Source organism: Ovis canadensis, chromosome 1 (assembly GCF_042477335.2).
Source record: "Ovis canadensis isolate MfBH-ARS-UI-01 breed Bighorn chromosome 1, ARS-UI_OviCan_v2, whole genome shotgun sequence".
Lineage (NCBI taxonomy): Eukaryota > Metazoa > Chordata > Mammalia > Artiodactyla > Bovidae > Ovis > Ovis canadensis.
The window spans coordinates 181,920,888-181,947,609 of record NC_091245.1 but is presented as its reverse complement, the minus strand read 5'-3'; the positions used below and the strand labels follow the sequence as shown (position 1 = coordinate 181,947,609).

Sequence of the window (26,722 nt, the reverse complement as noted above, 5' to 3'; positions counted from 1 at the left end):
CAAAACCTGCTCTCTCACCAAAAACACTGGACACACAGTCTACACAGGGATCTCTCACATAGAAATACTCCTTCAAGACCACAAGGGATAACTAAATACATGGAGACAGAAAATTTAAGTGAAAAGGAAGAGGAACTACTCCCAATTAAAAGAGCAAGAGAAGTCCCCTAAAAGAACTAATAATAAAACAGAGCTCACCACTCTACCAGACCTTGAGTTCAGAAAGGTATTGATAATAATAAAAATGCTAACCAAATTAAGAAATATTATTATAAACACAGAACTATAACAAGGAACTAGAAACTAAAAAAAAAATTGAACCAATCAAAGATAATTCAGTTTCCAAGATAAAAAGCAATCTGGAAGCAATGGATAGCAGAATAGGTTATCTGGAAGATAGAATAATGGAAATCAGAATAGCAAACAGACAAATGAAAAAAAGATGAACACAACATATGAGATCTATGGGATAATATAAAACGTGCCAACCTACACGTAACAGGCATTTCAGAAAGTGAAAAGAGAAAGGGATCAAAAATGTATTTGAAGAAATTATGGCTGAAAACTTCCCAAATCTAAAGAAGGAAAAAGATATTCAGGAACAGGAAGCACAAAAGGTCCCAAACAGAATAAACCCAAAGAGACCCACACCAAGACATATCATAATTAAAATGGCAGAGCTTAGGATTCTAAAGGCAGCAAGAGAAAAACAGTTATTAAAAAAAAAAAAACATAAAGCTATCAGCTGATTTCCCTGCAGGCCAGAAGAAAGTGGCCTGATATATTCAAAGTTCGGAAAGAGAAAAATCTGCAAACTAGGATACTCTACCCAGCAAGATTAACATTTAAAATGGAAGAAGAGATAAGAATTTCTCAGACAGGCAAACACTAAAAGAATTCAGCAATACCAAACCTAACCTAAAAGAAATGTTGAAAGGTCTTCTCTACATGGAAAGAATTCACTTAGAAAAGGGAAATTCCCAATAGGAAGACCAAATATAGTTAAGGATTGAAGATCACTTCAATAAGCCAGGACCATCCCCAAGAAAAAGAAATGCAAAAAAGCAAAATGGCTGTCTGAGGAGGCCTTACAAATAGCTGTGAAAAGACGGGAAGTGAAAAGCAAAGGAAAAAAGGAAAGATATACCCATTTGAATGCAGAGTTCCAAAGAATAGGAAGGAGAGATAAAGCCTTCCTGAGTGATCAGTGCAAAGAAATAGAGGAAAACAACAGAATGGGAAAGACTAGAGATCTCTTCAAGAAAATTAGAGATACCAAGGGAACATTTCATGCAAAGATGGGCACAATAAAGGACAGAAAAGGTATGGACCTAACAGAAGCAGAAGATATTAAGAAGAGGTGGCAAGAATACACAGAAGAACTATACAAAAAAGATCTTCACAACCCAGATAATCACGATGGTGTGATCACTCACCTAGAGCCAGACATCCTAGAATGTGAAGTCAAGTGGACCTTAGGAAGCATCACTACAAACAAAGCTAGTGGAGGTGATGGAACACCAGTTGAGCTATTTCAAATCCTGAAAGATGATACTGTGAAAGTGCTGCACTCTATATGCCAGCAAATTTGGGAAACTCAGCAGTGGCCACAGGACTGGAAAAGGTCAGTTTTCATTCCAATCCCAAAGAAAGGCAATGCCAAAGAATGCTCAAACTACCACACAATTGCACTCATCTCACACACTAATAAAGTAATGCTCAAAATTCTCCAAGCCAGGCTTCAGCAATACATGAACTATGAACTTCCTGATGTTCAAGCTGGTTTTAGAAAAGGCACAGGAACCAGAGATCAAATTGCCAATATCTTCTAGATCATCGAAAAAGCAAGAGAGTTCCAGAAAAACATCTATTTCTGCTTTGTTGACTATGCCAAAGCCTTTGACTGTGTGGATCACAATAAACTGTGGAAAATTCTGAAAGAGATGGGCATACCAGACCACCTGACCTGCCTCTTGAGAAACCTGTATGCAGGTCAGGAAGCAACAGTTAGAACTGGACATGGAACTACAGACTGGTTCCAAATAGGAAAAGTCTTATGTCAAGGCTGTATACTGTCACCCTGCTTATTTAACTTATATGCAGAGTACATCATGAGAAATGCTGGGCTGGAGGAAGCACAAGCTGGAATCAAGATTGCCAGGAGAAATATCAATAACCTCAGATATACAGATGACACCACCCTTATGGCAGAAAGTGAAGAAGAACTAAAGAGCTTCTTGATGAAAATGAAAGAGGAGAGTGAAAAAGTTGGCTTAAAGCTCAACATTCAGAAAACTAAGATCATGACATCCAGGCCCATCACTTCATGGCAAATAGATGGGGAAACAGTGGAAACAGTGGCTGACTTTATTTTTCTGGGTTCTAAAATCACTGCAGATGGTGATTGCAGCCATGAAATTAAAAGATGCTTACTCCTTGGAAGGAAAGTTATGACCAACCTAGACAGCATATTAAAAAGCAGAGACATTACTTTGCCAACAAAGGCCCGTCTAGTCAAGGCTATGGTTTTTCCTGTGGTCATGTATGGATGTGAGGGTTGGACTATAAAGAAAGCTGAGCTCCGGAGAATTGATGCTTTTGAACTGTGGTATTGGAGAAGACTCTTGCGAGTCCCTTGGACTGCAAGGAGATCCAACCAGTCCATCCTAAAGAGATCAGTCCTGGGTGTTCACTGGAAGGACTGATGTTGAAGCTGAAACTCCAATACTTTGGTCACCTGATGCGAAGAGCTGACTCACTGGAAAAGACTCTGATGCTGGGAAAGATTGAGAGCAGGAGGAGAAGGGGACGACAGAGGATGAGATGGTTGGATGGCATCACCGACTCAATGGACATGGGTTTGGGTGGACTCTGGGAGTTGGTGATGGACAGGGAGTCCTGGCGTGCTGTGGTTCATGGGGTCACAGAGTTGGATGCGACTGAAGTGAAATAAGCCAGTTAAGTTCAGTCACTCAGTCATGTCTGACTCTTTGCGACCCCATGAATCGCAGCACGCCAGGCCTCCCTGTCCATCACCAACTCTCAGAGTTAGACTCACGTCCATCGAGTCCATGATGCCATCCAGCCATGTCATCCTCGGTTGTCCCCTTCTCCTCCTGCCCCCAATCCCTCCCAGCATCAGAGTCTTTTCCAGTGAGTCAACTCTTCACATGAGGTGGCCAAAGTACTGGAGTTTCAGCTTCAGCATCATTCCCTCCAAAGAAATCCCAGGGCTGATCGCCTTCAGAATGGACAGTACATAGATTAAAAAACAATGAAAAAAATTTTAAAGAGATTATAACTAAAATAAACAATAAAAGGATAAACATGAAGATGTGAAGTAATTCATAAAAATCACAAAACGTGGGTGAGGAGAGTATAAAAATATAGATCTTTTAGAATGTGTTTAAATTTAAATGACTATTAGTTTAAAACAAGAAGATATATTTCTGGGTCGGTCAACATAATTGAACTCCATGATAACCACAATCAAAAAACACAATAGATTCACAGAAACAAGAAAGGAAAGCATATTATAAAAGAAAATCATTAAACCACAAAAAAGAAAAACAAGAACTGAAAAAACAACTGGAAAACAAGGATTAAAAATGGCAATAAGTGTATACCGATCAATAATTACTTTAAACGTTGATAGACAAAATGCTCTAATCAAACTGAGTGCAGACTGGATTTAAAAAACAAAAACCTGCAATATGCTGCCTAAAAAGAGACTCACTTTAGGGCAAAAGACACACACAGACTGAAAATAAGGGGAGCAAATAGAAACAACAAAGTGGGGTAGCAATACTCAGACAGAATTTACAAATTGGATTCATTCCAGGATCACAAGAATGGTTTAGCATATGCAAATCAGTGTGATATACCACATTAACAAAAGAAAAGACAAAAACCACATGATCATCTCAATAGATGCAGAACAGGCATTTGACAAAATTCAACATGCATTCATGATAAAACTTCCACCAAAGTGGGGACAGAGGGAACATATCTCAACATAATACAGGTCATTTACAACAAATCCACAGCCAACATAATGCTCGGTGCTGAAAAAATGAAAGCCTTCCCACTAAATTCAGGAACAAGACAGGATGCTCACTCTCACCACTTTTCAGTATCAAATTTGAAGTCCTAGCCACAGCAATCAGACAAGAAAAATAAAAGTATCCAGATTTGAAGGGAAGAGGTAAAATTGTCACTGCAGAGAACCCAAAGTCTCTAAACAAAAACTATTAGAATAAATGAATTCAGCAATGTAACAGGATAAAAAAATGATATAACAGAAGTCTGTTGCATTTCTTTACACTAACAGTGAACTACCAGGATGTTAAGAAACTATCCTGTTTAAAATCTCATCTGAAAAATAATATACATAAGACCAAACATACAAGGAGGTGAAAGACCTATATGCAGAAATGTATAAAACACTGACAAGGGAAATTGAAGATGACTCAGGAAATGGGAAGATATCCTGTGCTCTTGGATTGGAAGAATATTGTTAAAATGGCCATACTACCCAAAGAAATCTACAGATTTAATGTATTCCCTCTCAAAATACCCATGATACTTTTCACAGAAGTAGTATAATCCTAAAATTGATATGGAATAACAAAACACCCAGAATTGCTAAAGCAATTCTAAGAAAACAGAACAAAGTTGGAGGGGCAACCCCTTCTAGACTTCAGACAATACTACAAAGCTACAGTAATCAAAACAAACAAAACAGATTTACAAATCAATGGAACAAAATAGACCAGAAATAAACCCACACACCTATGGTCAAGTAATCTGTGATAAAAGAGGCAAGAATATACAATGGAGGGAAAAAAAAAAAGTCTTTTCAACAAGTGGTGTTGGGAAAGCTAGACAGCTACATGTAAATCAATGAAATTAGAACATTCCCTCACACCATATACATAAATGAAATGGTTTAAGCACTTTAAGACAAGTGAACATAGTAAAAACATTCTTTGACATAAATCATAGCAATGTTTCCCAAGGCCAAAGAAATAAAAGCAAAATTTAATCAATCAGAACTAATCAAAAGCTTCTGCACAAGCAAATTGTCAACAAAACAAAAAGAACCGACAAAATGCGAGAAAATGTTTGAAATGCTGTGACCAACAAGGGGTTAACATCCAATATAAACAGCTCATCCAACTCAATATAGAAAAACAACCCAATCAAGAAGTGGGCAGAAGACTTACAGGGACACCTTTCCAAAGAAGACATACAGATGGCCAACAGGCACAGAAAGAGATACTCATTTATTACAGAAATGCAAATCAAAGCTACAGGGTATCACCTCACACTAGTCAGAATGACTGTCATCAAAAAGTCTATGAATAATACATGCTGGAGAGGCTGTGGAGGAAACCTTGTACACTGTTGATGGGACTCGTAACCTGGTGCATCCACTATGGAAGGATGGAAGTTCCTTATGAAACTGAAAGTTTGCAGCTGCGAGCCATGAGCTACAGGGGGATTCGTGACCTCTGGAGGAGAGGCATTCGATCCAGAGTCAGAGAGAAGGCTTGATCACTCTAAGATTTTGTGTAATAAAGTTTTATTAAAGTGTAAAGGAACAGAGGCAGCTTCTGACACAGACTTCAGAAGGGGACAGAAAGAATGCCCCCCTTGTTAGTTTTTAGCAAGGAGTTATATATCTGTTAGCAAGCTGCTGATCAGATAAAGAATCCCCTCAAAACAGAGAGCTGCATCAGGCCCCTTTCCCACAACATGCATTTTGAGATAGTATTGGCACAAGGTAAGTCATCACCCCCCCCACCTTAAAACAATTGACATGAATCTTAAAGAAAGGCAGGTTTCCAAGCAAATACATAGTTTTATTAACATACTTTAAGAGAACATTTCCATGAGTAAGACATTCCGATTTGTTGAATTATAGGTTCAAGGTTTGAGTCTTCAGGCCTAACCCACTAGAAGAAAGGCAGATTCCAAGGCAAATACATAACTCATTAACATAGCTTAAGAAAAATATTTCCATAAGAAAAACATTGATTTAACTCAAGGTTTGAGAAAAGTTAAGGGAGAACCAGGTGTTGCCATGACAACACAGAATTGAAAAGAATCCTTTTAATTTTGAATAGAGAAAGAAAAAAAGTCTGCCACGTGCAGTTTATTTCCTCTACTTGGGGACCCCTAGCCTTCCTACCTGTTACCCTCTCAAAACTAAAGCTACTATCTGATCCTACAACCCCACACCTGCGTATATATCCAGGAAAAATGAAAATTCTAATTCAAAAAGATACATGCACTCCAAAGTTCACAGTAGCAATTTACAATAGCCAAGACATAGAAAGAAGCAAATCAAGTGCCCATCAACAGATAACTGGCTTAAGAAGATGGCCGAGTAATTCCTCATTCACACAATGGGATACTAACTAGTCACTGAAAAAGAGTGACACAGTGACACTTGCAGCAACATGGGTGGATCTAGAGAGTGTCATACTAAGTGAGTTAAATCAGAGAAAAACAAATGCTATATGATACCGCTTTTATGTGGCATCTCAAATAATACAAATGAAAGTATACACAAAACAGAAACAGACCTACATACATAGAAAACAAACTTACGGTTTCCAAAGGAGAAAAAGAAGGGAGAAGGGACAAGTTAGGAGTATGAGATTAACAGACACAAACTACTGTACATAAAATAGGCAACAGTATTTACTGTATAGCACAGCAGTCACACCCAGTATTTTGTAGGAATCTATTAATATAAAGAAAAATAACATGAAAAAAAGGTTTGGGAGATTTTGAACAATTAGCATTCAGTTAACAAATACCACTTTATAGTCAGTATGTAATATTACAATAAATGTCACTAAAAATACAAATGAAACAGTCATATATCAAATGTTTAAAAGTTCAGACATAATCTCTTTCAAAACCTGATGCTCCTCACCACCAGACCAGGCAGCAAGGACCCTGCAGGATCTCCACCACTGTAGCCCCCCTGCAGCACTGAGGTGACCTGTTTGCCAGGTTAAACCCTATTTGGGCAAACACTGGGCTACCTTTCCATCCCTGGGGCAGAGCTGGAGTGGGCACTAAGGAATCCCGTAGTCATGCTGTCCTAACAGGCCATCGCCTGCCTCCCTATGACAACAGACACCCCCGCTTCAACACGTGAGCAGAGACCTCTGGACCATGTTTTCAGATCCTGACCCAAGGGTGTTTTTTCCTCAACTAAAATTCAAGACCGTTGGAGGTGAGGTTTTTTAAATCTCAGTGGGCTTTTTAAACCATGTGTGTCCAAGTACCAGGACCTCAATGCTTGTAACTGGCGTGTGCTGCACAGGTTGCACGCAGGTTCCCAGCATCTCCACCATAAGCGCTTTGGCTGCTCAAGCCCTCGCTCCTCTAGACTCACCTCACCCATAAGTTGCAGGCTGGGGCCAGATCCCCTGAGGAGTGCGTCCCCTGGCCGGCGCACTCAGGAGGCCACCGGGTGCTCGGCTCAGATGTCATCTTCTCACAGAGGCTTCCCCTGACCACCTGACAGAAGAGAATAACCTGCCCGTCACTTCCACCCGCTTCTGTTGCTTCATTTTCTTCACCATGCTCATACTGTCTGAATCCCAACTGTGACTTCTGTACCTTTCCTATAACATTTTACTCACAATAAAGGTGACTGTTAAAAATTTTCAGCGCAGTTTTATTCAAAGTTAACTTTTCCTCAGTATATCACTTTTTCTCTTTTTATTCTTAAAGGAGGATTCTCTGGATCACGTTTCAGACATGGAAGAGGTTTGCAAAATATACAAAAGAGGAAAGAGAAAAAGAAGAGAGGCGAGAGCAGCTCCGTAGGAAGGTAGCTGAAATTCTCCCAGATTTCCAGATGTTCACACTGCTGTGACTTGGCCGCACAGCACTCAGATGCTCAGCCCTTGGGTAAGGAGCCTGTGGTGGACAGGGGGCCACAGCCCACGCAGGCGCAGTGCAGTGCTTACAATGGGAGTTTCATCAGTCTGTGTGTGGGTTACCTCCACCCACCCACGTATACGTGCAAACATCTGGCTTATGTTCTGTCCCATATTTTTTGGATCAAAGGAATTATTTTGTGAATGTATACTTCCTTCTTTGATTTATTTTGGATTGCTAATCAGTCCACTAAAGCATTTATCACAGCAGGACCATCCAAAGAACAGTCTTGGGCTCTGCTGTTCAGATGTACCCTATATATTTTTAGTATCATAAACTTTATGATGTTTGTTTCCCTAAGACTGTGCAGGGAAATGTGTCCTTATAGCTTACTGTGAATTGTTGACCAATGTAACTTTAACTCAATAGAAATTAAAAATAGTGGGTACTTAGAAAAGGAGGGCCAGTCACCTAGTCCCTCAGCGACAGCAACAGGCATTCTGCCAGACCCTGTCCATTTTGCCCACCTGATGGAAAACTGTGGATCAAAAGGCACTCCGGGAAGCCACTACAAAGGATAGCAGCATCTCCTGATTTCAGAGAAACCGGGGCACCAAAGATACTTCTCCTCAGTGCACTTTTATAATGTGAAGAGAAGTCCAAAAGCAAAGACTATCAAAGGCCGTCCAGCAGTCTGTTAAAATGTAGGCTCATGCTTCCAGCTGCAAACTTGAAATAACACATTCGATCTGTCTTCTAATCCTCAGCTCAGCTTGATCTATGTATCAAGCTTGTTGTTCAGTTGCCAAGTAGTGTCCAACTCTTTGCAGCCCCCTGGACTGCAGCACCCCAGGCTTCCCTGTCCCTCACCATCTCCCAGAGTTTGCCCAAGTTCATGTCCATTGAATCAGTGATGCCATCCAACCATCTCATCCTCTGTCGCCCTCTTCTCCTTCTGTCTTTAGTCTTTCCCAGCATCAGGGTACTCTTGAATTCAAAGAATGTTTTAATCTTTAAGGTGCTAAAAAATGTAAAGACTGACACAACACTCCTGTGAACTGTCTGAAAGAGTTACCTGCTAGAAAAAAAGTTTTCATTACAAAGTACATGCATATAACAACAAATTCAGGCAATAAATGCACACAGTAAAGTGAGACAGTCTCTTGCAGCCCTGAGGTAACTACAACTATTTGGTAAGCTTAAAATTTGAGTTGGCAATAAAATTGTGTGTTGTTCAATAAATCGTGTTATTGTCTCTTACTTTCTAGAAGGGATATCTAGCTACACCACCTACAAAATGACATATCCTTCTTCTATGGAAGATGTATTATGATTTACTCAGATACAAAAAAAAAAAAACACCACTATATTGAGCTTTATTTCTTCCAGTCTCCCTATTCTCAGTTATCTTTTCCTTTAATATGATTGTAATCATCATCTAAAAATTCTAAGACTAATGGCCACTAAAGGAATGGGACTAAAAGCAACTCATAGTTAACCTCTTCCTGTCTAAATCACAATCTGTTTTCACTTATCTTTAGCACATTGGCTGATATTAGCAGTCAGAAATAAAATACCAATTTTGTTTTAATGCCAAGTCAGTAGATAAGGAAGGGTGGATCCCTCAAATAAACGTGCCAGGGGTCTAAATAAAATTGCAGAAAGCTTAAGTTTTCTCTCTTAAGCTTTCTTTTTCCTTTGATTTCACCTCCAGCATCAGTAGAAATTGAGTCTTCAGCAGTCCACATTCTGATTGTTTCAGCAAGGGCTTTTTACCTACCTACAGAAACCTTCTGAAGAGACACAGGAAAATAACTTAGAAAATGACCTACTTAGCAAGAAACTTAGTAAATGACCTAACAATTTCTTGCTGCTGTATCCTAAAGATACAATTTAAATGCTGGAGAGGGTGCGGAGAAAAGGGAACCCTCTTACACTGTTGGTGGGAAAGTGTGAAGATTCCTTAAAAAACTGGAAATAGAACTGCCATACGGCTCAGCAACCCCACTGCTGGGCGTACACACTGAGGAAACCAGAATTAAAGGAGACACGTGTAGCCCAATGTTCATCACAGCACTGTGTACAATAGCCAGGACATGGAAGCAACCTAGATGTCCGTCAGCAGACAGGTGGATAAGAAAGCTGTGGTACATATACACAATGGAGTATTACTCAGCCATTAAAAAGAATGCATTTGAATCATTCTAATAGGGTGGATGAAACTGGAGCCTATCATGCAGAGTGAAGTCAGAAAGAAAAACACCAATACAGTATACTAATGCATATATATGGAATTTAGAAAGATAGTAACAATGACCCTGTATGTGAGACAGCAAAAGAGACACAGCTATAAAGAACAGACTTTTGGATTCTGTGGGAGAAGGCAAGAGTGGGATGATTTGAGAGAATAGCATTGAAACATGTATATTACCATATGTGAAGTAGATCGCCAGTCCACGTTCCATGCATGAGACAGGGCGCTCAGGGCTGGTGCACTGGGACGACCCTAAGGGATGGGATGGGGAGGGAGGTGGGAGGGCGGTTCAGGATGGGGGACACATGTACCCCCATGGCTGACTCATGTCAGTGTATGGCAAAAACCACTACAATATTGTAAAGTAATCAATTCAGTTCAGTCACTCAGTCGTGTCCGACTCTTTGCAACCCCGTGAACCACAGCACGCCAGGCCTCCCTGTCTATCACCAACTCCCGGAGTCTATGTCAGTGATGCCATCCAACCATCTCATCCTCTGTTGTCCCCTTCTCCTCCAGCCCTCAATCTTTCCCAGCATCAGGGTCTTTTCAAATGAGTCAGCTCTCCGCATCAGGTGGCCAAAGGCCAAAAGGTGGCCAAAGTAAAGTAATTAGCCTCCAATTAAAAAAAAAAAAAAGATACGACTTAAAATGTTATTGCTGGACTTCCTTGGCGGTCCAGAAGATACGACTTAAAATGTTATTGCTGGACTTCCTTGGCGGTCTGGAAGATACGACTTAAAATGTTATTGCTGGACTTCCTTGGCGGTCCAGTGGTTAAGACTCCAAGCTCCAGTGGAGGGGGATGGGGAGGCAGGTTTGATCCCTGGGGGACTAAATTTGCACATGCTGCCCAGCCAAAAACAAATAAAACATTGTTGCTAGTAAAATGCCCAAATAAGCAGTATCCCCAGCCTACACAACTGGAAAACTAACGCCAAGGAAAAGAACAGTTGAGGGCTGGGGGTAGTTTCTGTCCACAGCATGGGGAGGACAGGTTGCCAGAGAGGCAGCCCAGCTCTGATGCAGGCTTTTCTTAAAGCGCAAGAGAGTTCAGGAGACAAACCAAGAAGCATCAACTATTTTCCTTAAAGAAAGCACTTTATTTTCCATTTAAACAACTTGGTCATGGTACATTATTTTACATGAATGGCAGTCATTTTTTAAATCTTCATTTAAAAGGCCTTGTGTCTGAGTCTGAGGTGATAAGAGGATATGAATACAAGTATAAAAATAGTGCAAAACGTTTAGCCCACAGCCTCCAGATTTGGCTTCAGAAATCCCCTCTAACGTTGCTGAGTTAGTTACATTAAATATGAAATATAATATTAAATAAATTTTCCTGGGCTTCCTCTAGTCTAACATCAGATCCAGAAATGCAATCAAATGAAAAGGCTCAGAGGCCCTAACAACTCAAACCGTCAAAATCATGCAGACTATAGGATCACAACAGGATGAGTTTGTGAGTTCTGTAACACAGCATCTTGTCAGTGGCACCATCTGAAGAAACAGCGGATTTTAGTTGCATCCATAACTAGAATAGACTAGCTGTGGTTTTAAAGCTTTGCTCTTAAAAGTATGATTTTTCTAGAAGTAAAAGATGCTATCAGGAAGGTTAGAGTTGTGACAAGTCACAGGCCTGACGGAAATAGTCACAACCCCTAAAGGTCTCTGTTCAACCAGGTTTTGACCTGCTGCTGATACTACAGTGAAAAGGTTTGTGCCAACTGAAGTGGGAATAACTATCCATTAGAAACAGGATTAAATGTAGCTGATTTTGCAGAAAGTTTGTATTAGTCACAACAAACATCCACATGAACGTACTGAATTTTCTTCAGCATTAAGTGAAGCTTAATGCTCAAGTTCTCATTCACCACCTGCATCACCTTTGTGATGTTTAATACAAAATGGCACACTTGTCAAGCTGCTGATGAGAAAACCATTTTCCAAACAGGTGCCTCAAGCAAAAGTCTCCATTATCCATTTCTTATTTGAGGAAATGCTTTTTAAAATACAGGATACCAAAATATGGCTAAAACGAAGTTGTCATATAAACCTACTTACCTAATTTAGAGACCTTAAACCTCACAAAACATTAATTTTTAAACATCCTGGTTAAAACTGTGCTTCAAGATGTCATATTTTTGCTTATATAAGTTGAGTTTTATAATAAAAAAGTAACATCCTACCCAAAGGAAATAGCCTATTAAGCAGATGGTCACTCTTACAGAGAACCTTACCAGCATTGTGTCTTCTGGCAGTGGAAGATTCTAGTATAGAAAATTTTTTCTTGCTAAAAATTTTACAAGTACCAAGGACTATTGCATAAGAGAAAGTCCGTAGCAGTCTTTCTGCTAGGCAGATGGTACAGTGGAAGACAAGTACTTCATTCACCAAAGGAAACCAGCACTACTTGGAAAGCAAAGATTTACCGGATCCTAAACACACACACGGGTGGCTGACATGAGAAGGGCAGCCCAGCATCCCCAAAACACACTTAAGGCTTGACTTCAGCAGCATCAGAGAAACCTACCAAAAAGGCAGTGTCAACGGATGGTCAGCTCGCTTCAGGTGTGACCAGCAGTAACCACAAAGTACTCTGGGTAGCATAAGAAACGTTTTTAAGTATTGAAGGATCTTCTCCCTTTATGCAGTCCTGATCATTAATGGTTTCTCCCTCTGATCTTCCAAGTGGACCCCTTTCTCTTCCCCAGGAAGAGGACACAGTGGCATGACCATAATGTAAGTGGTCGGATCACAGTAGATCATTTAGTAAACTCCATATCCAGTATGTTTAATAACAGAGGCTGAGGACGTGGGGTGACAGGGGGAGACCCACTTTGTCTGCACTATATTGGGGCAAGCCTGCTCTTACAGCCAAGAAACTGTGGGCTTCAGGTTTGCTGGGCAATTCCCCACGGTTACCACCACCTTTCTCTGGGGCTCATTCACTCACAGAGGCCTTGTCCTTTAAAAGAACAAAATCCCTCATATGGTTCCAGATGGTAAAAAGGCTTGAAAGTCCAGGAGTACAGCTGAAGGACGCCCCAGAGTCACAGAAACTGCTCACAGATAGTCCCTTGGCTGCTGTCCTTTTGGTGCAAATACTTCAATAGGCTTTTACCTCCACAAAACCAGTGAGCTTTGCAAAGGTTTGTGCTTGCTTCTGTAAAGTGCCCATCATGAAGTTCTCAAAGAACTTCAAACAAGCACCTTAATTCCAATCAGCCAGAATAATATGCAAAGAAAGTCCTTATCTGAGTGAGGGGAAACAGTGAATTGCCCATCCAGGTAACCCTATTGGGGGTGTGTTGTTATAAAGATGGTGATCATTCCTCATTCTCCCAAACGAGTTTGGTTTTTTGAGTACTCATCTTCAGCTGGGGGCTTCCCAGGTGGCGCCAGTGGTAAAGAATCTGCTTGCCAATGCAGGAGCTGTAAGAGACGCAGGTGTGATCCCTGGGTCGGGAATATCCCCTGGTGGAGGAAATGGCATCCCACTCCAGTATTCTTGCCAGGAGAATCCCATGGACAGAGGAGCCCAAGGGGCTACAGTCATGGGGTCACAGAAGGGACACAACTGAGCGTCTGAGCAGATACACATCTTCAGCACATTGTATTTTCACTGTTGCTAAAGATTTGGCCAGAGGCCAAGATTACGCACTATCCTAACATTTCTGTAAATTTTATTATTATCAATTGCTAAACAATCTGAGTTAGCTATGAATCTGGCATTCGAGAGACTACAATCCGATATTTCTGGCCATATGTGCTGTCCTTGACATTATTACTCTCTCTTATCTCCAACCCATACATAAAGGAATTAGTTATATCAGCTCCAATGAATTCCAAATGAATGCCTGATTCTGGGCCAGGAATAGGGCATTACCATACAAACCACAGACTGCTAACATCCCCAGACTTGCTCTTTGGCTCATCATCAATGTAATATGGAGTCTATCATTCATTAAACAGTCCATCTCTGGGGACAGCAATGACAAGCTTGTATAAAAATGTGGTCTGTGCCTTGAGGAGAGCCTTGATTAATGGCAGGACTAGGGGTGGTGCCAGCTGCAGAGGTCAGAGATGTACAAGTAGCAATGCTTCTTCTCGACCTTTATAAACCTCTTGCTACAGCAGCACACACAGAAAGACTGAAAAAGCTGGCAATATTTTTCCTATGTTAAGCTGTAAGCCAAGGCAAATTTAAGGACTCATGAATTCTTTGAGGTTCTACAAAGAAGTACAGGTACAAAACCAAGTATTTCAAGAGGGTATTTTCCCCATGTGAAATCAATTGCCTCGTCTTAATTCTGTGGCAGAATGGGCCCAGCCAAATGGTTAATCCTTTATACATTTTCCATTTTGAGATATGATTAAAGAAACAATTTAGGAAGAACTAGGGAAGAACAGTAGTCTATTACTTATTGGAAACCACATATACCCTGTTTCTTCTCTCCCAGGGAGACACTTCTATCTTGGGCAAGGTGAATGAGAAGAAGGTGCAAGTTAAGTGGGAAGACATCAATCAGCCGCTTAAAAGAGAGCTCATGCCAGAACAATGTGAACGCCAAAAGACTGGTTTTTGCAACTTAGTGCTGTTACTGACAGTATCCGTATTACTTACATGAACAAAAACATCAAGCCCTTGATATAACCAGTCACCCTACCCAGAAAGAGTGAACTGTTTCCCATAGGAGTGTCTGTTCTTGTCCAGTTATTGTCACAAGTGTGCAAGCACCTGACCAGGCAAAACATGGGAAGAAGAAAACATTGATGCCTCCTGGAGTTACTGGGAGTAAATCCAAGCAGAATAAATACATAAGAAGTAAGGTAAATATAAGAACTCACCACCTAAACTCATGGCCACTATACATTATACTAGTAATCATTATGCTTAAAATCATCAACTATCCTTTCAATATCAGATGACAGCATAAATCCATCTGGTCATCTGTTTGAGTAGTTAACATCTAATACTTCAGAAAGAGAAATTCCCCTAACTGTACAACATGTTATTTGAGGATCTGTTTTTCACTCTGAAATGCTGAAAACAGATTACTCCAATAATACTAGCTTCAATATTCCGACCTACAAATATTTTTTCCAGTCTTAGGATTCTCCTAATAATACTTCATACCTCCTTGCTGCTTTAGTTGTTTTTCCATGTTTTCTACAAACCTCATCCCTCACGGGACCCCTGCCCCTCAACAACCACTCTGTGAGGTAGCCAGGGCAGGCATCAGTACCCACTTGACAGGTGAACCTGAGACTCGGCGAAGGGACTTGACTGAGGATCGCATGGCTATACAGAATTGAATAGAGGGACTAGAAACTCTCCTGATCCAAGGCTCTTTCTCCCACAGTAATGGGTGGGAACTGCTTCTATCCATTTGTGCATTAGCAATCCACAACTTATGGTGACTTAGTTAGTTAGTAAGGTGAATGGAAAGGAATGGCTCTACTTTTACCTCTTAGATATAAAAATCTCTTTAAAGTTATGAAATCAGAAAAATTCATTTCTTCCCAGTCCAGCGCCTAAACCTGAGCATGGCCCTATAATGCCTTTAGGAAACAAGGGATAAACATGAGCATCCTGCATGTACCGAAGTGTCCGACGCAAGGGAGCAGAGGGAGGAGCCAGCCCCCCACCCCGGAGCCATACAGAAGGCACTTCAGACAATGTCCTCGGCAGGGTGGTGGAAGGGGTGCGTGCCCAGGGTGGAGAACTGGTGCCAGTTCCGCAGGAAGCCCCGATTGTACTGGCCTGTGTCCACGATGAGCCCGCAGAGCAGCCGGCGCCCCGTCTTCTGTCGCAGGGCCTGCTGCACCTCCCTCTCGGTCACATTGTAGCTGATGTTTATCAGCTGGATTAGGAAGATGTAGGCCATGCTCCCCGTGATGATGACAGAGTACCACACGCAGGTGAAGCACAGAGCCGAGCTGGGAGCGGGAAAAGGCAGGTCAGGGCGGTCGACGCTTCCCGTTGAGAAAGCCGTCCCCGTGGTAACATTTTACACACACAGTACTTACTCCTAAGGACTCTGGCACCTTCCCTGATTACCCCACCTTTCCCATCCTCGGAATGCCAATAACCTGCTTCATTTATGACTATTAAGAGGTCCTATTTTATCATTACTGGTGCCCCCTTTCCTAGGGTGTGAAACGGGAACAGCAAGGACCGTTTTGTTTGTTTTGCAGCCCCCATACAACCAACACAATACCTGACACAACACCACTCAAAATCTGTTTGCTGAATGAATAATTCCTAAATTGTTTTCAGTGCAGAAGAAAATAAAGGCACTGTGAGATTGCCGAAAATGTCCCTCAAGGAACTGTGGGTGGGAACCCAGGAGCAATGCTAAGGTTATTCATCTCCGTCCTCTTAGGTTGCTGAGCACAAGTGAGAGGAAAGCTCCCCGCATAGGCAGCCCTTTCCTGGTCAGCTCTGCAGGAGCATCAGGAGCACAACCACGTTTCAAACCCCACTGCCTCAAACCAAACAAAACCCCATGGGGCAAGAAAGCCCCTTCCAGCTCATCTGATGTCTGCTAATTGGTTATTTTCGGTCAACATTTGCAAATGAGTTAGCTGGAAACTGGTTCAGAATCTTCACTGTTAAGCTGAAAGGACCTCGGGGATGATTAAAGCACTACGAAGATGAGGACAACTAAGACCCAGGGAGGAGACATGAATCGTTGGTCCACAGCACTGAGAACATAGTAGCTGGACTATGTTCCTCATTTCATTTATGAGGCCCACAGAAGGTCTAGAAAACTCATGCGTAACATACTCAGTACTCATTACTAACATACTCAAAACTCATTACTAACATAAAAGGACCCTCAAGGTCCTTTTGGAGAAGGCAATGACACCCTACTCCAGTACTCTTGCCTGGAAAAAGCCATGGACGGAGGAGACTGGTGGGCTGCAGTCCATGGGGTCACTAAGAGTCGGACTCAACTGAGCGACTTCACTTTCACTTTTCACTTTCATGCACTGGAGAAGGAAATGGCAACCCACTCCAGTGTTCTTGCCTGGAGAATCCCAGGGATGGGGGAGCCTGGTGGGCTGCCACCTGTGGGGTTGCACAGAGTCGGACACGACTGAAGCGACTTAGCAGCAGCAGCAGCAAGGTCCTTTGCTTTCTTCTCACTCTTTGTTTTCAAGACATCCTGCTTTGTCTGCTCAGGCGCTTGTCTGTACCAGTCCATGGACAGCTCTGCTCCTTGCTATTACAGACCTAGACATTCATGGGCATTAGAATAGATGGGCCCTCCTCAGGTTGAGAGTGTCCTTTCTTCTTTATGTTGAGTCTTCATAGGCTGTGAAATTCTTTAGTAACTACTATTCTCAGTGGCTCGTGATACACGTCCTAAAGCAGAGTTTTGCGTGAGGAGGGGTGTGAGGGGGCTAGGCCAAAGCTAAAGAAATTCCAGCTTCTGTTAAAACATGGCAATCCTCACACTGTATAAATGGTCCCCAACCTAAAAACGCTGAAGGAAATTTTGACCTAGATACTACAGTGATCATGAGTGGTGATTTAAAAAAAAAAAAAGTAGAACAGAAAAAAAAAATCAATGGAGGTTAAATAGAAAAGAAAGGTTACAGAGATTGTAAGCATTTCAGAAAAGGGTCAGAAGCAATAAATTAAGACTGGGCTTCAGAGCATCAGAAAGCAGCAGTGAAGTGAAACGCCCCCTGATACTCATCCCCAGAGACTGAGAGTTATTGCAGTTTCACTGTCGCTGCCTTTGGCATGCCAGTGGTCTCTTGAAGTCCCTGAGTAAGCCTGGTCTTACCTGGAGAGCACTAGTTCCTCACTTTTTAAGGTTAGCGCTCCTTCTGACATCAGCCGAGAAAAACGCACATATTCACTGCACAGCTGTGTACTAGCAATTCTGGGGCTACCCAGCATCCCTAGAACCTATCCCGTGTTTTGGGTGAGAACCGCTCACCCAGCCACAGATCACAGCCCCTTATGCTGACTGCAAATCCACTCCCTCTTCCCAGGCCCCTTGTATGGGGATCTCACCTGTAATTTGCATAAACTCCAGGGCAATAGAAGAGAGCTGTGAAGACACTTCTGTCTGTACAGATGGTGTCCAAGGTCAGCGTTATCCCATATATCGAGGTGAGCAGGAAGACCAAAAGGGCAAGTATAAATGCTTGATGGTTTGATTCTCCGACACAGCTATTTATCCTCAAAACAGCACAAGGGGGAAGAAAGCAAACATATCTTTAAAAGTTCTCTATGTAACTCAATAAACAAGAAAGCATTTAATACAGGGATAGTATGCCTTTCAGTTATTAAAAAAATATATGTTCTCTTGTTTTCCACTTTTAGGGAATTAAAATTTTGTCTGCTGAGAGATATACTCTTACATTCTCTAATCTTTGCAAAGTGAAATCATCTCATTAGTTTAAGGACAAGAGTACGTGAAAAGTAAAACATAGCTAAGAAATCTTTCTAGATATTAGTAAGTGAGGTCTGTCGCCCAGTGTTAAGAGTTAACACTGTCATCACTGCATAAGGATAAGATGGCATCAGAGTTATAAAAACTTAAAAATGCTAAATCAGAAGTATTACACAGTGTGGGAAAAAAATCCCTATTAAATACACATATTAATAAAAGACCCCAGGAGGTTAGAAACGCAGTGTGGGGCTGGAGAACAGCTCAATAGTATGCAGACTACTTGTCACCTACAGAGTTTAGTTCCGTGTCATGGCCTTTTGCAGGGCACGTTGACGGGCACATCAGGATAATCCAGTGGGGAGAGATCTCATAAGCAAGGCTGTCAGGCCCTCTGCAAACCAGCGCTTGCAAATCGACCACCACCAACCCGCACGCACATACGCAGGCATGCATGAGAATAAATGATGACGACAGAAAAGAGGAAAACCTAAAAATGAAAATACCTGTTTACTCTTAAAGCCCCAGAAAAACAGCTGTCCCTGTTCACAAGCCTTGAACTTAAGTCCGCTTCTGTGCTGTCCGGGCGGTCAGCACCCTTTTCCACATCCCCTTCTAAGGGGGAGAGTGGAACATGATCAGAATGCTAGGTGTAAAAAGAGTAATTCACTGACTGTGACTGCCTCAAGAGTGAGAAAGTTGCAAACAAGCTACTTAGAACATTCATATCTGAATGAATCACTCCCCTTTTAAGATTTAGTCGGTGAAGCTGCAACATTTTCTTTAAAAGTCACACTTCACATCTTACGGGCCTCAGGTGTCCTCATTTGTCACTGGGCAGCAGAGAAGTGACCCCAAAAAGCCCACTTCTGCACAAATAATCAAATAGGGAATTATCTGGCAGAGCCTTAAGTCAAGAATGTAGACCAGAAATCACTGGTACATCTAAATGATGGACGAATACACAGTCAGAGAATAAGCCACCTAGAGGTCCAGGAACATGTTCCTAAGCTCTGTGAGGGAGACACACCTATACTACTTCTAATACATTCTTTTTTTAAATGTCATTCAACTGTAGATACCTCTCTCTTACAAAGGAGAAAATGAGGGGCAGCTAAGACGAGAAAGCCCAAAAAAAAAAAAAAAAAAAAAACCCACCTTCAGGAAATGACTGAAAAGAACTAAATTTGTGAAGCTCGAAAAACTGATGACTAAGTGGCAACATCATATACAGCCCACAAATATCTACAAGGTGTAAAGCTGGGAAGGGGAGAGATGAGGATGGAAACAAAGGGAAAGCACATCCGGCGAGTCTCATGAGAGCTTATGTAGGCTCCGCGAGCCTCCAGATCTTTCCAACATACCAGACACAGTGGTGATCCATCCTCCTCACACAGATGCCGCAGATCCGGCAGTGCCACGCCCGGGCTGGCCGCACCAGCTGGCACTTGGCGCACCAGTCCTCCTTCCCTTTGGCCGGGCTTCCGGCCGATGTCCTGGGGGAATCCTTAGTCTCGTCCTTGGGTGCGCGGTTGTTGAGACCGCCTGACAGATCTGCGCCGGGGAACCCCTTGGGCTTCTCAGGCCCTTTTCTGTTCAGGCATTCAAGCTGGCTGCCACTTAGAGCCCTGTCATTGGGTGCTGGGTTTCTGAGGTAACCTGGATTCTTCTTGGCTCTGTACAAGGCGAAGAGGATGAGCAATAACCCACAGGAAAGAAGAGCCAGCCGAGTGGGCCCCACACGCCCCTTGGGGACCACTTCCTGCAGGAACACGTAGTACATGTAGCCCAGAGAGAACAGTCCGAGGCTCAGGAAAAACAGAGTCTGCTCTTTCCTCCTGTGAGTGAGGTAGTAGTACCACAGAGCCAGCACGGGGAGGGAGGTCAAAACCACCGCCCCAAGCAGAAAATGCCAGGAAGCCACTCGGAGAAAGACAGGCAGCAGGAACAGTGGGGGAAGGATGCTAATGTTAACTTTCTTGGCTCCCCTAAGCCAAGGAATCCGGAGGCGGTCTGAGATTGTGTCCATGATCTTTTCACAGGTCTCAGGCTGCACGGACTTACACGTGATCCATCTATTCAGAAAGAGCACAGAGAAGGCCCATGGTACATGTTTGTTGAATTAAAAACCACCCCACACTGGAGGCCAGACAGCAATGTAAATGGTAAAAGGTGCCAAAGGCCAAGGATTTGACTTCTTTACTATTAAACAAGAGCCTTACAGATTCATGTATAATTTTTTAATTCAAATGAGAAAATGTTTAGATATTTAACAGAACTATTTCTACATGGAACAAATACACGGGAATACACACAAATTCCACCTAAGTACTGTTCAGACTTGGGTAGGTGTCGAGACATAAAAATCTCAAAAAACCCATTCACAATCTAATTGTGAAGACAACACGGGAATCCAAGAAATATTATTAGATAAGTGACAAAATAATAAAATCGCCCAATGAACTATACAGGCCAAACACTGTAAGGTATGCTCAGAAGAGAAGACACATTTCTGGGTGGAGTCATCACAGGGGTCTTTGTGGGAAAAGGGAATCTGTGCTGGGACTTGCTGGCTAGTATTCATCTGGGTGGGGAGGAAGGCAAGGAGGCGTTCCATTGAGAGACCCGCTGCTGCCGCTGCTAAGTCATTCAGTCGTGTCCGACTCTTTGCGACCCCATGGACTGCAGCCTACCAGGCCCCTCCGCCCATGGGATTTTCCAGGCAACAGTACTGGAGTGGAGTGCCATTGCCTTCTCCTGGAGAGACCTGAGTGCAGCACAAAAGCCACCCTGGCCCTGGGGAGTAAACCAGTTCAGGAGGGCAGGGGATGGCATCAGGAAGAGTAGAGATCACACTCAGTTCAGTTCAGTCCCCCAGTCGGGTCCGACTCTTGGCGACCCCATGGGCTGCAGTACACCAGGCTTCCCTGTCCATCACCAACTCCCAGAGCTTGCTCAGACTCATGTCCATCAAGTCGGTGACTGCCATCCAACCATCTCATCCTTCTCCTCCTGCTCTCTATCTTTGCCAGCATCAGGGTCTCTTCCAGTTCTTCACATCAGGTGGCCAAAGTATTGAAGTTTCAGCTTCAGCATCAGTCCTTCCAATGAATATTCAGGACTGATCTCCTTTAGGATGGACTGGTTGGATCTCCTTGCAGTCCAAGGGACTCTCAAGATTCTTCTCCAACACCACAGTTCAAAAGCATCAGTTGTTTGGCACTCAGCTTTCTTTATAGTCCAGCTCTCACATCCATATATGACTATTGGAGAAAAAATGCTTTGACTAGACAGACCTCTGTCGGCAAAGTAATGTCTCTGCTTTTTAATATGCTGTCTAGGTTGGTCATAGGTTTTCTTCCTAGGAGCAAGCGTCTTTTAATTTCATGGCTGCAGTCACCATCTGCAGTGATTTTGAAGCCCTCCAAAATAAAGTCTCTCATTGCTTCCATTGTTTCCCCATCTATTTGCCATGAAGTAATCATGAATTGATCATGACTGGATGCCATGATCTTAGTTTTCTGAATGTTGAGCTTTAAGCCAACTTTTTCACTCTCCTCTTTCACTTTCATCAAAAGGCTCTTTAGCTCCCCTTTGCTTTCTGCCATTAGTGTGGTGTCATCTGCATATCTGAAGTTATTGATATTTCTCCCAGTAATCTTGATTCCAGCTTGTGCTTCATCCAGCCCAGCATTTCACATGATGTACTCTGCATATGAATTAAATAAACAGTGACAATATACAGGATTGACGTACTCCTTTCCCAATTTGGAACCAGTCTGTTGTTCCATGTCCAGTTCTAACTGTTGCTTCTCGACCTGCATACAGATTTCTCAGGAGGCAGGTCAGGTGGTCTGATAGTCCCATCTCTTTAAGAATTTTCCAGTCTGTAATGATCCACACAGTCAAAGGCATAGTCAATACAGCAGAAGTAGATGTTTTTCTGGAACTCTCTTGCTTTTTCTATGATCCAATGGATGCTGGCAATTTGATCTCTGGTTCCTCTGCCTTTTCTAAAACCAGCTTGAACATCTGGAAGTTCACGGTTCATGTACTGTTGAAACGTGGCTTGAAGAATTTTGAGCATTACTTTGCTAGCGTGTGAGATGAGTGCAATTGTGCGGTAGTTTGAGCATTCTTCAGCACTACCTTTCTTTGGGATTGGAATGAAAACTGACCTTTTCCAGTCCTGTGGCCACTGCTGAGTTTTCCAAATTTGCTGGCATATTGAGTGCAGCACTTTCACAGAATCATCTTTTAGGATTTGAAATGGTTCAACCGGAATTCCATCACCTCCACTAGCTTTGCTCCTAGTAATGCTTCCTAAGGCCCACTTGACTTCACATTCCAGGATGTCTGGCTCTAGGTGAGTGATTATACCATTGTGATTATCTGGGTCATGAAGACCTTTTTTATATAGTTCTTCTGTGTATTCTCGCCACCTCTTCTTAATATCTTCTGCTTCTGTCAGGTCCATACCATTTCTGTCCTTCACTGTGCCCAACTTTGCATGAAATGTTCCCTTGGTATCTCTAACTTTCTTGAAGAGATCTCCTTATACAATATTCAGACTTAAACTGAAGAAAATAGGGAAAACCACTAGACCATCCAGGTATGACCTAAATCAAATCCCTTACAATTATACAGTGGAAGTGACAAATAGATTCAAGGGATTAGATCTGATAGATAGAGTACCTGAAGAACTATGTGTGGAGGTTCATGACAAGAGGCAGTGGTCAAGAAAAAGAAATGCAAAAAGGCAAAACGGTTGTCTTACGAATAGCTGAGAAAAGAGATCACACTAGTATGACTCAAATGACGGAGGCTGGTGGACAGGTGGTATTGTTGACTTTTTTGCATACTTAGGCTATTATGGAAAGGAACAGTTGAAGGAAGGATAACATCAATTTTAGAAATTTAGAATTTTAAAGAATAGGGCTAGACCTGGAAATGAATGGGAACTAATTATATGGGAGGCATACAGTTCAGTTCAGTTCAGTCACTCAGTCGTGTCCGACTCTTTGCGACCCCATGAATCGCAGCACGCCAGGCCTCCCTGTCCATCACTATCTCCCGGAGTTCACTCAGACTCACGTCCATCAAGTCCATGATGCCATCCAGCCATCTCATCCTCGGTCATCCCCTTCTCCTCCTGCCCCCAATCCCTCCCAGCATCAGAGTCTTTGCCAATGAGTCAACTCTTCGCATGAGGTGGCCAAAGTACTGGAGCTTCAGCTTTAGCATCATTCCTTCCAAAGAAATCCCAGGGTTGATCTCCTTCAGAATGGACTGGTTGGATCTCCTTGCAGTCCAAGGGACTCTCAAGAGTCTTCTCCAACACCACAGTTCAAAAGCATCAATTCTTCGGCACTCAGCCTTCTTCACAATCCAACTCTCACATCCACACATGACCACAGGAAAAACCATAGTCTTGACTAGACGGACCTTAGTCGGCAAAGTAATGTCTCTGCTTTTGAATATGCCATCTAGGTTGGTCATAACTTTTCTTCCAAGGAGTAAGCGTCTTTTAATTTCATGGCTACAGTCACCATCTGCAGTGATTTTAGAGCCCCCCAAAAATAAAGTCTGACACTGTTTCTACTGTTTCCCCATCTATTTCCCATGAAGTGATGGGACCAGATGCCATGATCTTCGTTTTCTGAATGTTGAGCTTTAAGCCAGCTTTTTTGCTCTCCTCTTTCACTTTCATCAAGAGGCTTTTTAGCTCCTCTTCACTTTCTGCCATAAGGGTGGTGTCATCTGCATATCTGAGGTTATTGATATTTCTCCCAGCAATCTTGATTCCAGCTTGTGTTTCTTCCAGTCCAGCATTTCTCATGATGTACTCTGCACAGAAGTTAAATAAGCAGGGTGACAATATACAGCCTTGATGTACTCCTTTTCCTATTTGGAACCAGTCTGTTGTTCCATGTCCAGTTCTAACTGTTGTTTCCTGACCTGCATACAGATTTCTCAAGAGGCAGGTTAGGTGGTCTGGTATTCCGATCTCTTTCAGAATTTTCCACAGTTGATTGTGATCCACACAATCAAAGGCTTTGGCATAGTCAATAAAGCAGAAATAGATGTTTTTCTGGAACTCTCTTGCTTTTTCCATGATCCAGTGGATGTTGGCAATTTAATCTCTGGTTCCTCTGCCTTTTCTAAAACCGAGGCATACAGAGCAGCAGGTTTATGGAAATGCTGGGAGCTCATCTCCAGAGAAGAGTATGGAGAGAAGAGAACTCAGGGGCAGCTCAGGTCTCAAGGGATGGGAGGCAGGAAGAGTTAGAAGGCTAATGGAAAAGCAGTGGTTTTGAGTGATGCAGGTTATGGAAAAGGCATCATTTCTCCATTCATTAGTCCAAAGTGCTCCATATTCTCAGGACGGATTTTACCTAAGTCTGAAGAACCTATACTTAAAGGCACCTGTAAGAGATTATATAGGGCCTTTTAGGTGGCTCAGTGCTAAAGAATCCACCTGCAATGCAGGAGACGTGGGTTTGACCCCTAGATCAGAAAGATCCCCTTGAGAAGGAAATGGCAACCTACTCCAGTATTCTTGCCTGGGAAATAGACATATTGCCTATTGCCTATTCTTTCCTCCCATAGACAGAGGCGCCTGGGGGACTACAGTCCATGGGGTTGCAAAAGAGCTGGACACAACTTAGCACTAAACAATAATAAGACATTATACACACTGTCAAGGAAGAATTACAAAGGGGTTATGGAATACTAGACTACAGTAGTCCCCAGGAATGCTTCTCATGGCAAGATTAATGCACCAAGATGTAAGTCAGCAATTTACCATTTCAATGACTTTTTTTTTTTTAACAGAAGTAATTACCAATGGGAAAAGCAAGTCTCCACCATCCTTATCCTTCCCACACTATGCTTTCCATATGCTAACAATTTTTAAAAATATAATTACTTAGAAAATGGATAAAGACCAGGTTACTACTATTTGGTACAAAATTTTTTCAGTGATGTTAAACTGAAAAACTGGCTCTTTGGATAGCTAATTTTCATCACTTGGGATAATGGTGAAAATAAAAGCCAAATGTAACAGCATCAATCAGGACAGGGCTACTGCTCATGCTGAAAACAACCCATCCAGGGTAGGATCATGCCTCTGGCTGGATCACCTTCCCAGAAAGAAGGGTGAGACTGATTTTTCAACCCTCAAGGCCCTTTATGGTCAAGTGCAAGCCAGCCCCAAGGTGTCAGTCTCTGAATGCTGAGACCACCAAGAATGAAGGAACTTCCTGGTACTAATGTGTTCATTTTAAACTTACAGATTGTACTGGCCTGCATTTTATTTTTTTATACAATTTAACTTGTCTACTATTCCATTATCTGCCTGTTCTCTCCATCATCTTCTCCCTTTAAATGAGAAATAATAATTCCTAATAAACTGGGCTGAACAGACAGTTGTGCACTGCTGAGTAATAATTCATCTTTATCAAGCCTTCACACTTGACACAGAAGACAACTTTCAATTGGAGATAAGTAGAAACAGAATGAAGAGCAAATTCTAGCGTTCTGCATGGCTGAGCTCCAAGTATACATGCTAGTTCTCAAAAGGGCCGGTGGGGTCAGTATCAAGAAACACAGTGCTTACCTATCACACCCTTCGTCCAGATCTTGGCAATCACACAAACAAGCAGCCACGTGGTTCTTTTCCCCATTTCGATCTATGTACTCGCAACAGCACAGGGGCTCCAATTCAGGTTCCTCCGCTTTGGTTTTCTTCACTGGCTTCATAGCGCCCTTCTGGGTCGTGATTTCCACCTGTCACTACGAGGCACACGAAGCCCTCAGAAAGAAAAGTGGGACGAATACAACTCACATCTCGTAAACACATCCACGTCTATCTCTGATTAACCACCAACGCCTGAGAATTAAAAAATGAGAACGAGGGGGAGGTGGTCCCCTTTTCATCCGGATTTTCTGGCTGTCCTTGGCCAGACGCAGAGCTCTCGGGCTCTCGCTGCTTCCGAGCGGCCTTCAACACCAGGTACCCCATCCAGGACCGGCGCCGTCTGGGCACCAGCGGTTCCCATGACGACAGCCGACTACGCGGCCCGGGACAGCCGGGGCGCGGGCGGCTGCGCTCACCTGCGGGTGCGGGCTGGGGAGAACCGAGCCGTCC

At 42.6% G+C, this 26,722-nt stretch overlaps 2 protein-coding genes across 9 annotated transcripts in view; one reads left to right on the top strand and one right to left on the bottom strand.

Annotated features, from left to right (window-relative positions):
* CCDC191 (coiled-coil domain containing 191) overlaps nucleotides 1-9,147 on the top strand; it is a 97,411-nt gene extending 88,264 nt beyond the window's left edge. Inside the window, exon 17 of the mRNA XM_069553502.1 lies at nucleotides 7,756-9,147. Within this exon, the coding sequence (XP_069409603.1) occupies nucleotides 7,756-7,900 (145 nt within the window). The 3' untranslated portion in view covers nucleotides 7,901-9,147. The remainder of the gene's footprint in view (nucleotides 1-7,755) is intronic.
* Nucleotides 1-26,722, bottom strand: part of ZDHHC23 (zinc finger DHHC-type palmitoyltransferase 23) — a 63,839-nt gene that overhangs the window by 36,234 nt on the left and 883 nt on the right. Inside the window, exons 2-6 of one of the 8 annotated variants that reach the window (XM_069554062.1) lie at nucleotides 26,192-26,386; nucleotides 19,938-20,648; nucleotides 18,195-18,362; nucleotides 15,927-16,102; nucleotides 10,337-10,411 (exon numbers count right to left, since the gene is read on the bottom strand). In XM_069554062.1, coding sequence (XP_069410163.1) covers nucleotides 10,337-10,411; nucleotides 15,927-16,102; nucleotides 18,195-18,362; nucleotides 19,938-20,648; nucleotides 26,192-26,334 — 1,273 coding nt within the window. In that variant the 5' untranslated portion in view covers nucleotides 26,335-26,386. Of the gene's footprint in view, nucleotides 1-10,336; nucleotides 10,412-11,241; nucleotides 16,103-18,194; nucleotides 18,363-19,937; nucleotides 20,649-26,191; nucleotides 26,387-26,722 lie in introns of those variants that run through there. The other 7 variants (XM_069554095.1, XM_069554091.1, XM_069554117.1 and 4 more) reach the window with 7 other exon arrangements.